This window comes from Chionomys nivalis, chromosome 12 (genome assembly GCF_950005125.1).
Source record: "Chionomys nivalis chromosome 12, mChiNiv1.1, whole genome shotgun sequence".
Lineage (NCBI taxonomy): Eukaryota > Metazoa > Chordata > Mammalia > Rodentia > Cricetidae > Chionomys > Chionomys nivalis.
Window position 1 is genome coordinate 59,284,424 of NC_080097.1, and position 15,138 is coordinate 59,299,561.

General features: G+C 50.8%; 1 protein-coding gene across 1 annotated transcript; it reads right to left on the reverse strand.

Moving 5' to 3' along the window:
* Positions 1–793: 793 nt before the first annotated feature.
* On the reverse strand, positions 794–14,296 carry Nfatc4 (nuclear factor of activated T cells 4). The gene is made up of 11 exons (XM_057786819.1): positions 14,289–14,296; positions 13,436–13,563; positions 11,290–12,385; positions 9,794–9,956; positions 8,999–9,198; positions 4,667–4,839; positions 4,134–4,274; positions 3,268–3,323; positions 2,535–2,661; positions 1,799–2,380; positions 794–1,106 (listed from the first exon to the last, which is right to left on the reverse strand). Exons 2-11 carry the CDS (start codon positions 13,533–13,535, stop codon positions 1,039–1,041), a joined length of 2,706 nt encoding a protein of 901 aa, XP_057642802.1. The 5' UTR covers positions 13,536–13,563; positions 14,289–14,296; the 3' UTR covers positions 794–1,038.
* Positions 14,297–15,138: the final 842 nt, after the last annotated feature.

The window sequence follows — 15,138 nt, forward strand, 5'->3', positions numbered from 1 at the left end:
GCTTCCTGCCTTGATCTGCTAATGACAATGGATTACCTATGCAGAAGGCCAGCATGGGCGTAACTGCAAGGGAAGCCTGGAACTCATGCATACCTTGAGCCCCAGGAATTCAGAGCTTTGAGGAAGGCTGCAAGGCTTCCTGAAGTCTAACAACTAAAGGATAAATACTTCCAGATTGTCTTTACAATCGTCAAGGATAGGAGATTCCATGGGTAAGCCCATGCCAACTCTTTCTCAACCTCTCCCTCACTTCAAAGGATGTGCAAGTCTAACCGAATCTTCCAGGTTAGCATGTCGTCGGAGGGTGCGTGGGGACAGGAGTCCGGGAGACCATGCTCGGCGTGCTGCTGCGCCGCTGTGATTTTAGGCAGGCCTGTTTCTCTCTTGGGACCTCAGATTCTTTCTCTGAGTGAGAAACTGGACTGACCTTTTCCCACCTTGGCTATAAATCAGAATCATCTGGGTGGTGACAACATACAGGGACCTGGGAACACAAAAGATTCCTAAGTCTCATCCCAAAGCTAAGGAACCTGAACCTCCAGGGAGGATAAAGAAGCCATGCAAATCCTGAACTCCAACCTCAGCTGCAGCCAGGGAGCCTCGGGAGCCCCTCTGTTTGCCCTCACCCCCTCCATCGGGGAGACCCTTAGGATTCATCGCTCCACGCCATGCCCCAGCTCTTCCCAACTTCTCAGCTCCTCGGTACGGAGCTGGAGTAAGCTTGCATCGCCGCTTTCTCCAAGGAGCTCTGGAGGCTGAAGCGCTGGTCAGTGAGCAGTTTATTACCCATCAACCTGCCCAGCCTGCCCGCACCACAGTCCCGTCAGTTCTGGCATCCGGCCTCAGCCCCTATCCACACTCTCACTCCCTTTCAAGGCAGCACCAGGCCCGGGGCCACACCTCAGCTGGGAGAGGGAGAAGGGGACAGGAAGATAAAAGCTGGGCAAAAAGAAACTAGAGTTGGCCCCCAAGCTTCTGGAGCCAGCGCCCCAGTTAAAAGGGCAAGGAGGTGGGGCTTCTGGGGCCACTACACGTGGTTCAGGCAGGAGGCTCTTCTCCAGGACGGGCAGGGAAGCCACTCAGGTCTCGGCCAATGATCTCACTCACTGTAAAGGAGGGCAGTTGAAAGATAGGGCTAAGGCAGGGCCTTTTCCTTTTCCAGAGGCCGCGCCCCCCTTCAATTCCAGGCAAGCCTTCAGCTAGGATACATCTGGATTCCTCTTTGGCTGGGCCTCAGTTTCCCTAATGTCTCTTAACATCTTCTCCTAACTAAATTGTGTCCAACTCCATCCGTGTGGGTTCCCAGCCCTGGATCATAGCCAGCTTGGCCTATGCCAGTGGCAGCAGGTCAGACGTAGGTTGAGCATTGAAGAGACAAATGAGGGAGAGGTCTTCTTCATCAAAGCAAACTACAGTCACTAGGAAAAGATACGGTAATGGAAAACACTCAACTGAGCTTTCCACAAGCCACTGTCCCTCCCTGAGACTCAATGCTTGAATCTACAATTCAGGGAACTAGAGGGAATGGTCTTGAAATACTTCTAGGGCTGAAATTTTGTGATTGGGGCAGGGGGCAGAGACAGAGAAAAAAAAAAGCTGGAAGATACTCCATGTGCCCGTCAGAATTAAGGTGTTGAATTCAGGTGGCCACATACACCAAGAACTTGCCCCTGAGACTCCCGACTACGCTGGGACACTAAGGCTGCCCAGTCTCTGAGTAGCCAAGCTCCAGCCCTCAGCACACGCAAACCGGTCTCTTGCACTCACTCACACTCACAGCCCCCAGTCCCACACCCACCTTCCTCCAGGGTGATACCCTGGATAGGTACACTGTCTCTGAAGCCGCTGCTGTAGCCACCCCTGGATTTCTCCTGCTCCGAAGCCCCCTCCCCAGGGGTATAGCCTGGCCCCACCTCATTGTAGCCCTCAGCAGGTAGGGGGTGGACAGCATTCTGGGGATTGAAGGGGTCTTCAAGGGGCGGGGAGGAAGGTAAAGGAGGCCTAAAGGGAGCTGGAGGGGAGAACGGAAGCCCCAGGGCAAAAGAAGAGCCCTGTCCTCCATAAGGATCGCTGGGAAAGGGGCGGGGAAGGAAGGAGACTGCAGGCGGGCGGGCACAACCTGTGGTATCTCCAGTCTCGGGGAACATCCGCAGGCCTGATCTATAGGATGGTGGGGGCCCCGTCTGGGGGTATAGAGTGGGGGTGCTATAACCAAAGCTTTCGGACAGGTAAGGAGTCTCATAAGCAGGGTCTTCATGGGGATAGGAGGGGTAGGGGGGCCTGGGTGGTGAGAAGTCCATGTCAGTGCCAAAGGGGGGACCCGACGTGGAAGGGAAGCCCCGGAGAGATGAGTCTGGTAGGGGCTCCTCCTTGAAGATCACTGGGAAGATGAGGAGGCAGCAGGCTGGTGAGGTTCTGGCAATTCCACCAGGACACACCTTCCAACCTCCTTCCCTTCCTAGGGTTCGTCCACCCCTCATCCCCTCACATTGGGGTCCCCCTCCACCCCCACCACAGGCAGTCTTAGAGCGCACCAGGGAGGAACTTGAAACTTTGGGTGGGGCTGCGCTTCCTCCGCCCGTTGGAGACGTAGAAGTAGACCTGGACTGGCCGGGATACCCGCTTGTTGCTGTACTCAGGGACAGTCAGAGTCAGTGTCACCTAGTTAGGACAGAGGATGAGACACAGTCCTTGGAGGTCTTATTATCAGTCCAACCCTTCCACGAACCCAAACCTTATCTCCTAGTCTAGGCTGAGGAGCAAAGTCGGTTCCCTGGAGATGAAGCAACTAGACCCTCCAGGCCAGAAAAAGTTACTCTGGAGTAACCTTTTCTGTTGTTTTTTCTCTTTTCTTTTTCTTCTTTCTTTCTTTCTTTCTTTCTTTCTTTCTTTCTTTCTTTCTTTCTTTCTTTCTTCCTTTCTTCCTTTCTTTCTTCCCTTTTCTACCTGTTTTTTGAGACAGGACAGCCTTAGCTGTTCTGAAACTCGTTCTGTAGACCAGGCTGGCCTTGAACTTACAGAGACCCACCTGTCTCTGCCTCTGGAGTGCTGAAATTAAGGTGCCATCCCCACTGCCCAGGCAAAGACCTTGTTTGTTTTGTTTTGGAGACAGGGTCACTAACCGACTGTCCTGGAACTCTCTCTGTAGACCAGGATTGCCCCCGAACTCAGAGTTCCATCTGCCTCTAAGGGGACCCTCTTGAGAATTCCTTACTTCTTCCACCCCTCACCCCACCACCAGGTTGGGTACCCCAGGGACACTGGTACCTCACTGCTCTGCAGCCGGTTCACCGCAGCCTCCTCCTCCCACTGCAGCTTGCCATCTGAGCAGGAGAGACAAAGCTCCAGCCTAGCTCTAGGGCCCACCCACTGCCCCAGCGCCCTCCCTTCCCCCTCCTGCTGGAGTCAATCAGATTTTAAAAGATCCTTAGCAGGTCTGGCACAGACTGTACCAGATGACAAAGACAAGTTTTAAAACTGTCCCCAAGGGGGTCAAAAGACAAACTAAGGCCAAGGAAATGGCAGGGACCTAGAGAGAGTGCTAGAAGTGTGCCTGGGACTCTTCCACCAGCTAACTCAGACATCCCCTCCCATGATACCAGCAAGACAGATAGTGAGGTAGGACTGGGTCCCATCTTGAAGGAAGGCACTAAGACCAAGACTCATGATGTGGACCCCAGGGTGCTAACTGTGGTCTGGGGGCTGGGCCATCAGTGAGAAGGGTTGAAGAAAGGAGAAGCCCACAGGTTGGTAGTTGGACCCAGAATCCTGTCTCCCATTTCTCCACCCCTACAGCTCCATCTTGGGGGCACCCCATAGTTACAGCTGGGCTTTTATCTCTGAGCTCAGGACAGGCTCAGGGAAATCCACAGTAATTGTAAGTCCCTTCTTCACTTCATATACTTTTTTCATGACGATAAACCGTCTCAAAGCCAGTTCCTCTTTAATACTTTAATAAGCAGGATGTGTATTTCTTGTATTTGCTCACTATCCTTGGTGTGTTAGCTGTGGTCACATCCACGAGAAACTGACTGTACACGAGGGAGGCTCAGCTGGGTGCTTCTGTGAGAGCCGCAGAGTCTCACCTGCGGGTTGTAAGCTCTACTCCCCTCCTCTCCTCAGGGGGTACTCACCAGGGCCCCTCTCAATGAACACCACTTTAGAGTCTGGCAGGAAGTTGGAACCGGTCAGCACTAGTTCCTCCCCTCCTCTCACAGAGCAGGCACTGGGGCTGTAGGCCTCCACCTGGGGCAGCTCCTGAGCTGAGCGCTGGGCTGCAAAGTAGTATAAGAAAGGAGTCTGGCTGGGCTGGGTACAGAAAGGACAGCCCTTTCCAGCACTAGAGCTTGGGGAAGCCCTCTTTCCAGGAGCAAATAGAAAAGAGAACCAACAGCAACCTTGAAACCACACAGACTTGCAAGGTCCACTCCTGAAACAGAGACGGGGCAGAGAGGTACAGGTTCATCTGGACCGTCCCTGAGTCAGAGTCTATAGCAGGGTAAACTAAAATACCACCTTCACCTCTCCCTCATCATGGCAGAAGGAGAGCTGAGTCCTCTATAGGGCCACCCACCACACACGGGGCACAGGACACCATGTAGAGGAAATGGGTGATAGACAAAAGAGCTGCGAGATACGGAGAACTGGCCAGGGCCTGTTTGCTCACAGCATTCGATGGGCACTGACGCTGCCTGCACAGAGACGACCTTCCCGCCGCCCTGAGGCACGTGTACACGGAACACCAGCCGCACACGTGTGTTTTTGCGCCCGATGTCCGTCTCACCCTTCCGAAGTTCAATGTCTGAATTTCGAAGCTTCAGGATTCCAGCACAGTCAATGCTGAAGGCAAAGGAGAGATGGTAAGCCTTCCTAGGCAAAGGAGAGATGGTGAGCCTTCCTAGGCAAAGGAGAGATGGTGAACCTTCCTAGGCAAAGGAGAGATGGTAAGCCTTCCTAGGCAAAGGCGAGGCGGTGAGCCTTCCTAGGCAAAGGAGAGATGGTAAGCCTTCCTAGGCAAAGGCGAGGCGGTGATACATTTCCAGAGGGAAGCTCCCACCCTCAGTCCATTTTTTAATCTAGACATGGCCTCCAAGAAAGCTCCCCAGCCTCAAAAAATACTTTCTTAGACATTAAGGTCAGAAACCGACTGGGGATGAGACTTGGTGACAGAGCATTTCCCTAGTGTATATAAAGCCCTAGGTTCAATTCCCAGGACTTTAAGAAGGAGGAGGAAGTTGAGCTGAGGCTATAGCTCAATGGTATAAAATTGTTACAAAACATTTGTACACTGTAAGAAGATGTGTTGCTGTGATGAATGTAATAAAAGGTTGAACAGCCAATAGATACGCAAGAGAGCTAGGTGGGACTTCCTGGCAGAGAGAAAGGAAGACAGGGAGGAATGGAGGCAGGCGAGAGATGCCAGGAGACACAGAGAGAAAATAGGAGATGCAAGATGGAAGAGAGATAATGTCATATGATAGAATTTAGATTAATATAAATGGGTTAATTTAAGTTATAAGACCTCGTTAGAAACAACCCTAAGATATAGGCTGAACTCTCATAATTAATAAGAAGTCTCCAGGTCATTATCTGTAGGCTGGTGATCCATAGATAGTCTGACAAGAAAGCTTGCTCCATATGGTGCCCAACGTGGGTCCACATAAGGCCTGAGAAAGCTAAGAAAACAAAGTTCTGAACAAGTGGCTCCACTCTCACTGACCCGAAGTGGGCAGAGCCAGCCGCGAGGCCATAAGAGAGAGCCTCATGGCAGAGGGCCTAGCCACAGCTTAGCAGTTTAAGATTTGGCTCATGTGTCAGAGAATGCTGCAAGAGTATGACTCCAGGAGCCTCATAAACTCAATTCCAGGCCAAAGAAAAAACCCTCTGAATAGGTTACAGTATGCGTAAAAATGACTTAGATGCTGGGGAGAAAAAAGAAAATGGGTATAGGCAGTCACAAAAGAATAAATAGTTTAAAAATAATAAAGTAAAATCTTTAAAGAGGGAGTAAAGTAATATAAAAGAAAAAATCCACATAAAGATGGGAAAAACACATGGTGTCTGGATCCTGTGTGGTGCTTTGTTGACTTTAAATTTTTTAATGCTAATGAACAAAAAAACAATAGCTGCAGAGAGACATTGAATTATGGAAACTGCTAAAGGAAATCAACCTATGTATTTTAAGAATGTCTTAACTTCAAAACAAAAGTCAGAAAACATATTGCATTGGGGAAGAGGCTATGCCTTTGTTTCCACAGGCAACAGAAAGCTATGGTTCTCTTCAAAATTAATAAAGATCAGATCTGACTGAGGGAAAAACCTCCTGAAAATTTTGGCTACAGACATGAAAAAAGAAACAAAAAAAAAACAGGAGATATATATGTTGGTCCCTCTACTATGGGAACAGCTCTGAGGCTGGATGAGACATGATAAACCTTGCTATGTACAGAGTATTCATACTTATTATTACATGTCATCCTTTCATGTAGCACAGTATGAGGTTTGGTTGTACAGTCCAAAAAAAACATAAAATTTACAGATGCCTTTACCGGCTCAAACATAAAACAAAAAAAAAATCATCTTTAGGTCTCTTGTACACACTGCACAGTCCATATTTGTGTTAATACAGATGTATATGCTACCTTTAAAAGTTTTCTTTTCATAAAAAAAAAAAGAACCAGACACCAATGAAGACAAGCAGACCAGGTGATCCAGCCTCTCAGAGTATCTCTGTTGCAGCTTCCTCAAAATTCTACATCCTGAACAGCTTCAAAGCTGCTAGCTAAGATGGTCCAGTCTTACAGACTATCCAGCCAAACTTCAGATAAGTTCTACACTTTCCCATCACACAGAGACTAAACAAAAAAATAATACAGCTAGTTCTCCCAGGACTTGACCATTATCCCAGTTTTCTCAGGGTCCCCTGAAGATTCTGTTGCCCCCAGACAGTAGGAATCAGTTTAGAGAACAGGACACCCACATTCCCGAGAGATGGACTGCGTGGTTTGGTCTTTCAATAGATTATAGATGTTTATCATCATTTAGGGGGAGTTGGATACAAGTTGTTGTTGGTCATGGTCAGGAAAAAAGCTGAACAAAGAAGATTAGATTCAGGAATTTCTTTCCAAAAAGAGAAAGGAGGGATAGAGTATAGAAATGATAGGATAAAAGGGTGGATTGTTGCGCCTACTTTTGAACAACCACTAGTCTCAATTATTTTACATTGGTATGGATTTTTGTATATTGATACAAATTTAAGGTTATTTTTCTTATACTGTATATATGTTTCTACTCTTGTTTAAGGTATTATACCTGTGCAGCTCATTTAAAAATGTAAAGCAAAGCTTAGTCCTTGAAAGCTATTTAGGATAATAAATAAAGACATGTTAGTAGTTAGTCATCTAACAATCAAACTTGTAGTCAGATGGTCAAGTTTTCAAGGTTAAACAGATATCTCTTAGATGGGTTGTCTTCAAACACTTCAGAAATCTACAGGATATGAAATTTAAGATGTTTCAATAACATAAAGCTTTTGATGACAGTGAGACATGTCTGCTCCCAGTAGCACCAATTTTCTTCAAAAAAAGGAATGATGGGTATCAAAGAATCTCCATATGGAGTTTGCTTTCAATGTGGCAAAGCTAGCCACTGGGCAAGAAACTGCCCTTGCCTTGACTGCTGACAGTATGCTGTCCAAACTGGACAAACAGGACACAAAAGAAAGCAACTGCTGAACTTTGCCAAGACAAGTAAGACAGTACTTTAAAATTCCTGCTTCACAGAAAAGTCTGTCAGATATTCTAGGCCTGTGGGCAAAAGGTGGATGCCCCAATGTTGCAGATGAACCTTGGGTGACCGTCTAGGCAGTCAGCTGTCTCTGTCATTTCTGTAGTTTTGGAAGTTGTTTGTTCTACACTTCCTGTTTACTCAGGTAATAGTATATTCTTCTTGGGTCTTTGATGGGGATTGAAGACGAGATAGTAATAGTTACAGTTTATTGTTATCAAAGTCAGAAAAGAAACTTGCATAAGAAATGTAAAGTTTAGCCGGGCGGTGGTGGCACATGCCTTTAATCCCAGCAGAGGCAGGCGGATCTCTGGGAGTTCGAGGCCAGCCTGGTCTACAAGAGCTAGTTCCAGGCCAGGCTCCAAAGCTACAGAGAAACCCTGTCTCGAAAAACCAAAAAAAAAAAAAAAGAAAAAAAAAAAAAAAGAAATGTAAAGTTTATAAGGTTGAGAAACATAAAATCTTAAGTTGATTATGTAAGAAGATGATTTAAGGTCTAAAAAAGATATTTTTTAGGATGGCAATACATAGTTATGATAGAAAGTGGTTTAGGTATAAAACTTTGATAGGAAAGGCAATGCAGTACTTTCTCCAAATTTGCCAAATACAAATGGACTGGACATTGTGAATGTAGTCCTTACTTAATAATTGTTATTATTGTGTATAGTTTTACTATGTCAGAATTAAAATCTTTCCTTTTTATTTGGAGAAAAGGGGGGAAGTGCTGTGGGATATTTGTACACTGTGTGATGATGTGCTGCTGTGATTGGTGTAATAAAAAGCTAAATGGCCAATAGGTAAGCAGGAGCAATAGATGGGCCTTCCAAAGAGAAAGAAAGAGGAGAAGCTGAGGCACTAGGAGACATGCAGAGGAAAGAGGAGGTGCAAGAGAAGAGAGGTAATGCCATGTGATAGAATGTACATGAATATAAATGGGTCAAGTCATAAGAGCTAGTTAGGAACAAACCTAAGCTATAGGCCAAGCTTTCATAATAATTTTCGTAATTCTTTTCTTTCATAACGGAAGTCTCTGTGCCATTACTTGCAAGCTGGCTTGCCAGACAGAGAAAAACTTGCTACACAAAACACTTGCCTAGAAAGCTGGAAACTGACTTGGACTGATGATATCTAACTCTTCTGGGAAAGAGAAAAAGTGGGGGGGCTTTCTGGTCTTAGATTCTGCGGGCTGGGAGAAAGTTCACTGGGGACTTACTTTGCGGCCATGTTGTTCTCTGGGAGTAAGGTCATCTCCAACACTTTGGTACCACTGACTACAGCTTCATAGCTGGCCGTGGCCACCATCTTGCCAGTAATACGGTGCACCTGGTAGAAGGCATGTGGCCGCAGGCTCCTTTCATCTGCAGTGCCAATGAACATCTGGAGAGTCAGTGGCTTCTCACTGTAGCCTAGGAGCTGGCAGAGGGAGACAGAAGCCCCTATTTGAAAGCCCCAGTGTCTTTCACCCTTTATCCATCCTTGGTTTTTCCTGTCCAAGGATGGGAATGGTGAAAGATGAATACCCTGTAAGGGATTCCCTGTGGGAAACTGGGTATCCGCTGTAGAGAAAATGTTCACAGTCAAGTTCACAGTGTTATTCTTGGAAGGCCCAAACTGGGCTGGGCAAAAGAGGAAGAGCTTCCAAGAAAGACTAGGCCAACTCAATATAGAGAAAACCTAACTCCCAGTAACCTTTGGCCTCAGCTGAAACCCTCCCCCACATCTGGCGAGTCACCATTTTCCAAAGTAGACATGAGGCTGATGTCCCATGGGATAAGTTGGGGAGCGTGGGGGTGTAGGAGAACAGAAAAGAAGAGTAGAAAGTATATCCGGGTCCTTGCTATGTACCCTTCCTTCCCCGGTTCCAGCCCCTCCCCTGGGCTGCCTGCGGGGTCACAGCTGAGAGTGTGGGAAAGGGCAGTGCCATGATTCTGTGTATGGCTGAAGCTCATTTGCAGGAATCTAGGACAGGAGAAGAGAAAGAAAGTCGGGCCTGCCTTCTGCCCCTTACCTTGACCACAGGGTGACCTCCAGGGGCAGCTTTGACAGCACCTCGGCTGCCCTCTGTCTCGTAGTGGGCTCGATGGTGTGCTCTAGGCTGTACCTCGATCCTCAACTCCAGCTGTTCATACTGGCTGGGCAAAGGCCAGTCCAGGGGAGGTAGGGCAGAGGTCCTGGGTGGAAGAGGAGAGTATGGTCGTCTGGAACCTCAGCCCCATCAGCATCACACTGGGTGTGTGAGGGAGAAGGCAGTGTGGGTATGGGAGAAATAAGAAATCATGGCAAAAGTCAATTCCAAAATCTCAGAAACAGAGGAAATGATAGGGAACAGGGTCCTTTGAAGATGTGTGTGTGTGTGCGCGCACGCTCATACACAAAAGATGGAAATAGCACTGAGACTCCCTTCTCCCAGGTTCTGGACAAAGGATTGAAGGTTTTACGGAGAAACAGAGAAACCCAAAGGCCATACCCATCCTCTTATCTAGGAGGGCAGGCATAGCACAGAAGTGCCATTTTAGACCAGAAAAAGCATTAGAAAAATAAAAAGGCCGAGAGCAGAAGCCTAAAGTACAAGCTAGGGCCAGGCTACTCTGCTACCAGGTCAACTCCTTCCCGCTAGTTGGGGCTAAGTAGGAAAAGTTGCAAGGGCTAAGGACTGCTTTTCTGAAATTGCGCTTACAGACTCGGCTAGTAAATTTCAACTGGTAACTTCCTGCCCCTTCTCCCAGGCCCCATATTTTGCAGTCTTTTACTTACCATAATGAATGCAAAAGCTGCTACTAATGTCTAATGATAAAGGCCTAGGAGGCTGCTCAGTCAGGACAGTCCTGCACTAGAAATTGTCCAGCTCAACACAGTAGTCTGCCTAAGTTGAAAAACATTGGCCTATGGGAATCCCAGCGAGTCTAGCTTCCCTCTAGAAACTTCTCAGGATGGAGACACCTCAGTCTGACAGCTCAGGGTTTGGGACTATTGAAATGGGCAGGATTGAGAGACTAGAAGGGATAGAAAAGCAAGTTTCAATATAAATTCGTTGACTTGCAAATGCATGTAACTTTATTCAGATTGGAAGTGGGGTTCTTAAGACCCACGCCTAGACATAAGAGTTAGTGGAGGGCTTCTTGTAATGGAACCCAGGGTTCTTCTACCTGTTGTGTCTAATCAGTCAGAGGCTAAGATCAATCTGCCCAAGACAGGACTGGCCAGGAGGTGTGGGAACCCTAAAGGGGTTTATGATAACCGATAACCGTTCTTAGAATACTGAAGAGGCTTTTTCTAATAGGTCCACAGGAAACAGCCCATTGTCAGTCGGCTGGCTTTTGGGGAGGTGTTTGTTTTTAAACTAAATTGCCTTAAAACCAATTAGCTGCTGGGGTTCTGTTGCAGAAGCTCTTCTGAGAAGTGGAGCACACCTGGAACCAGGACCTGTCTTTAAACTCGGCCTTCGACTTTCCTGCTCCCTGAGTAGAATGTGAAGAGCAGAGGGGTGCCAGATCTGGCCCTCACCTGAAGATGGGGCTATGTCCCCCAATCCGGGCCTTGGACCATGCAAGAGGAGAAGGCACTGCTAGATAGTCCATGCCAGCCACCTCTTTCCGCAGACCTCCTGGAGCGGCCACAGCCTCTTCTGTTCCGGAGGGCAGCTTTCCATTGCACGAAGCAGGCTCCTCAGACCGAGGCAGGGCCACCGCCTGCTCGCTAGAAGTCCTCCGGGTTTTCTGAGGGATGCTCTCGGCTGTTGGAGCTCCGACATAGTCAAAAGGGCCTGGAGAACTAGGATCCCTGACCAGAGGCAATGGGGGCGGTGGAGGTGGCTCTGGACCATCTTCCCCAAGGCTGCCCCTGCGGGACAGAGCTGGGGAGGCCGAAGACGGGGTTCCTGAACTGGAATAGCGCCTCTTGCCACAGGGTGAAGCAGGCCGCGGGGAGGCTGGGATGGGCCCAGGAGCGCTGAGGAGTAGCCAGCTATCCTCTGGCGCTCGGCCTCCCGAGCTTGGACCATAGAGGCTCCATGGATCCTCCGGGGTCCAGGGCCTCGGAGAAGCCCGGGGCGAAGGCAGTGGAGAGCTCAAGCCAAAGCGAGAGGCTGCTTCATTGAGTTCAGACTCCACCTCGTCGCATGCTGCATACAGGGCGGCCTCGTCCGAGGCATCGGAGAAGAAACTCCACGAAGACAGACTGCTGCTGCCAGGGCTCGGGCTGAAGAAGGCACCTCCGCCCTGGCTTCCTGCCTCTCGATAGCCCCCAAAGCCTTCTGGTGGGGGGTAATCTCTAGGAGAGCCATCTCCCCAGGTTTCAGGAGTGTCCTCTAGCGAGGTCGGTGGGTCAGGCGTGGGAGAGATGGAGGTGATCCGGATGCTGGGACACTCAAGAACACGACCTCCCCCAGCACCCCCCGCACTCCCTCCTGGGCCCCCCAGCCTCACCGACCGAGCCGGCTGGCTCTCCCAGGTGCCAGGTGAAGGGGCAGGACGGGGTGGTGGTGAGTGCATGCCTGGCCGAGGGGGTGGGGGTCGGGGAATACCAATAGGGGCAGCACCATAAGGAAGGGGTTCCCCAAGGGCCAAACGACAGCAGGGAGGGGCATCCTCTGAGTCCAGCTCTGTCAAAAAGGAAAGGGGGGTAGAGGGAGATAGGGAGAGAGAAGCTGGTGAGATGTCTATGTTCCTTGGATGGTTAGCTCCCAAAGCCTGATATGCTGCTCATCTAGGAGGGGTTTCCTAGTCTCAGGACAAAAGCAAAGTTGAACATCAGAAGATGGAAACGAGATGCAGGCATGCCAGAATCCCATATTCTGAATCCCTGGTCCTGGGTCCTAGGGCACTAGAGAAGGTGGGATTTATGGTGAGGACCGTAGGCTGCGGAGTGCTAGAGCCGGGCCTAGAGGTGTGTTTGCCCAGGCTCTGGGCTGGGCCGGGGGCGACTCACACATGAACCCAATTAGCAACGGTTCCCAAACCCCCAAATGGTGTTGGCAAAAACCCCAGTTACCATCGCAACAGTGGCCTGGGGGTGGGAAGGATGGGGGCATGTCTGCGGTGACAAGGGGAGGTGGCTCCTCCCTCGCCCCCCCAAAAGGGGGCGGGGGTGCAGCCGAAGGGTGATGCGTGCGGGGGCCCAGCCAACGGGGGGGGGGGCAGCGGGCAGCGCGGATTCCGTGCGAGCGCCTGCCGCCGCCCCCGGCTCGATCCCCGCCATCTGCCTCTCATTGCGGCTAGACAGGGGGAGGGGGAGGGGTGCCCCTACGCTGCCCGAAAGAGCCCCCAGCCCCAGGCGTCACGTTTGCAGGACCAGGCCTAGGTCCGAAAGCCTCAAACTCCAGAACCAACCCTCCCCTTCCCAAGCCGGCACCCCGGGCTCTTGGGGGCCGAGATTCCCTTCCGCCCCCCATCACAGAGACAGCCGGCCTAGCCGGGAGGCGGCGCGTAGCCAACAACACCCCGACTCCCACCCCAGTCACGACCTAAAAAGGAAAAAGTGGTGCCATGGCCCCCAGCCTCACTTCCTCAGTCTTGGTAGTCCCTCAGCTCCCTTCAATCTCTGACCCACCTCAACCCCCACCCCAGACTCACTACCTCCAAAGTGTCCTAACTCAGATCGCCCCGGCCCTTCAGTCACTGGCCAGATGACCCCTTCCCAGCCCCACACTAACCTTCCCCAGGGCCCCCCGCGCCCAGCGGGGGGGCCTCCTTTTCCTCCCCGAACACCAGCTTAAATTCCAGCTCCTCATCTTCGCAGCTTGCCGCCCCCATGGGTCCGGCCGGAGCCCCCAGGTCCCGCCTGGGTGGGAGGGGGAGGCTCTGGACGCTGCTGTAGCTTCACGCGCGGGTGGCTCCCTCCCTCCCTTTCTCTGAGACGCCCCCTCTTCTGTCGCTGCCGCCTCCCTCCGGACGCCCCCTCGTTAGTATAGAAACTTTTCCAAACTTTTTTCCCCCAAACTTCTTCAAAGCGGCCCCCCCCCCCAGCCTGTCCCTGATTGGCTACCAGGGATGCTCCGGCCCCTCCTCCAGGGATGAGATGGGAAAACCACGCGCCCCTAGTCCTCCCCCACTCTCCTTCCCTCAGTCATCTCTCCAGTCCCGCCCCCCTCCAAAGGGGGAGAAAAAACTGAATTGGAAAGTGTTCCCTTCAAACGTTACAGGACCCTAATGGTACCCATTGGCTCGCAGTTGTGACAATCAATTCTCACTGGGAGCCCAAACCTCAACTTATTTAGTCTCAGCGGAGGGAGGGGGTGGGGGGGAATCCGAGTCGCCTTAAAGAGGCCATATTCTGGGCCCCCAGTGTGGCGGGTCCGTGGTACACCCTTCCTTAAGATCTGAAGAGTAGTGTAGCTAGCATCTCCCAAGAAAGGCCACCGCTTCTGCGCTGTCAATCCAAGTCTGAGTAGAAAGAGTTCCGGAATTGAGAGAGGTTCTGGGCTGTTCAGAGAGGAGGCCATTCCTTTCTCCACTCTCGCTGAGACCACTGTACCTGGGCCTTCAGGGAGCTTTTGCACTGCTTACCCATCACCTCCACCGGCCACTCCTCCCATTTTCTGAGGATGCAGAACTTTTAGTTGTCCGGGAAGCCTCTCAGACTTTCCTAACCCCAGGAAGCCTTTAAAGGCCCACAGCCCCTTCTGGGCATAGATCCAGGCCGGGCTTTGCCGATACCCTGGTCCTAGCCGCCTAGTTAGGCCATTAATTAGCTTCCTTGGAGGAAGTCGGGTCCCTTTCGGGTCCCTTTCTCCCTCTCCCCCTCCCGCCCCCCTCGAGCTGCAGACTAGAAAGTCTTTCTCTCTCTCTCTCTCTCTCTCTCTCTCTCTCTCTCTCTCTCTCTCTCTCTCTCTCTCTCTCTGTCTCTCTGTCTCTCTCTGTCTCTCTGTCTCTCTCTCTCTCTCTCTCTCTCTCTCTCTCTCTCTCTCTCTCTCTCTCTCCTCTCTCTCTCTCTCTCTCTCTCTCTCTCTCTCTCTCTCTCTCTCTCTCTCTCTCTCTTCCAAGGGCATTCCCCTCCCGGCTCTCCTAAATTCCAAGCCAGGTTTAGAAGGGGCCTGGAGCTGAAAACTTTGGCCCCAGGGCTGGACACCTGTCACCTGGGCAGGGGAGGAAGACCTGGACTGGAGTTTCTAGGAAGGGTAAGCAAGAAAAAAAAGGGGGGTCCCAGTTGGAAGAAAAGAACGTGGGACCGGAGACTCTTGATTTGGGCTACAGGTTCCGCGGGGCAGGGAGAAGTCACCGTCCTGCGCAGCACGCTAACCATTTGCTTCAAACTTCCCTAAGAAGCCTCACGGAGCTCTTATCTTCAATCCCTCAGGCTCTGGGCCGCGCCCCCAGCAGCCACCCGAGGCCAGCACCGAAAGGGTTAAGCGCCGGC

What these genes read in the sequence shown, in the direction of transcription:
- Nfatc4 (XM_057786819.1), bottom strand. Translation starts at nt 13,535, where the DNA reads ATGGGGGCGGCAAGCTGCGAAGATGAGGAGCTGGAATTTAAGCTGGTG. An exon ending in GAGAACAACATGGCCGCAAA is followed by an intron (nt 4,840 to 8,998) that starts GTAAGTCCCCAG and finishes CTTTGCCTTCAG; the next exon opens with CATTGACTGTGCTGGAATCC. An exon ending in GTTCATTGAGAGGGGCCCTG is followed by an intron (nt 3,324 to 4,133) that starts GTGAGTACCCCC and finishes TCTCCTGCTCAG; the next exon opens with ATGGCAAGCTGCAGTGGGAG.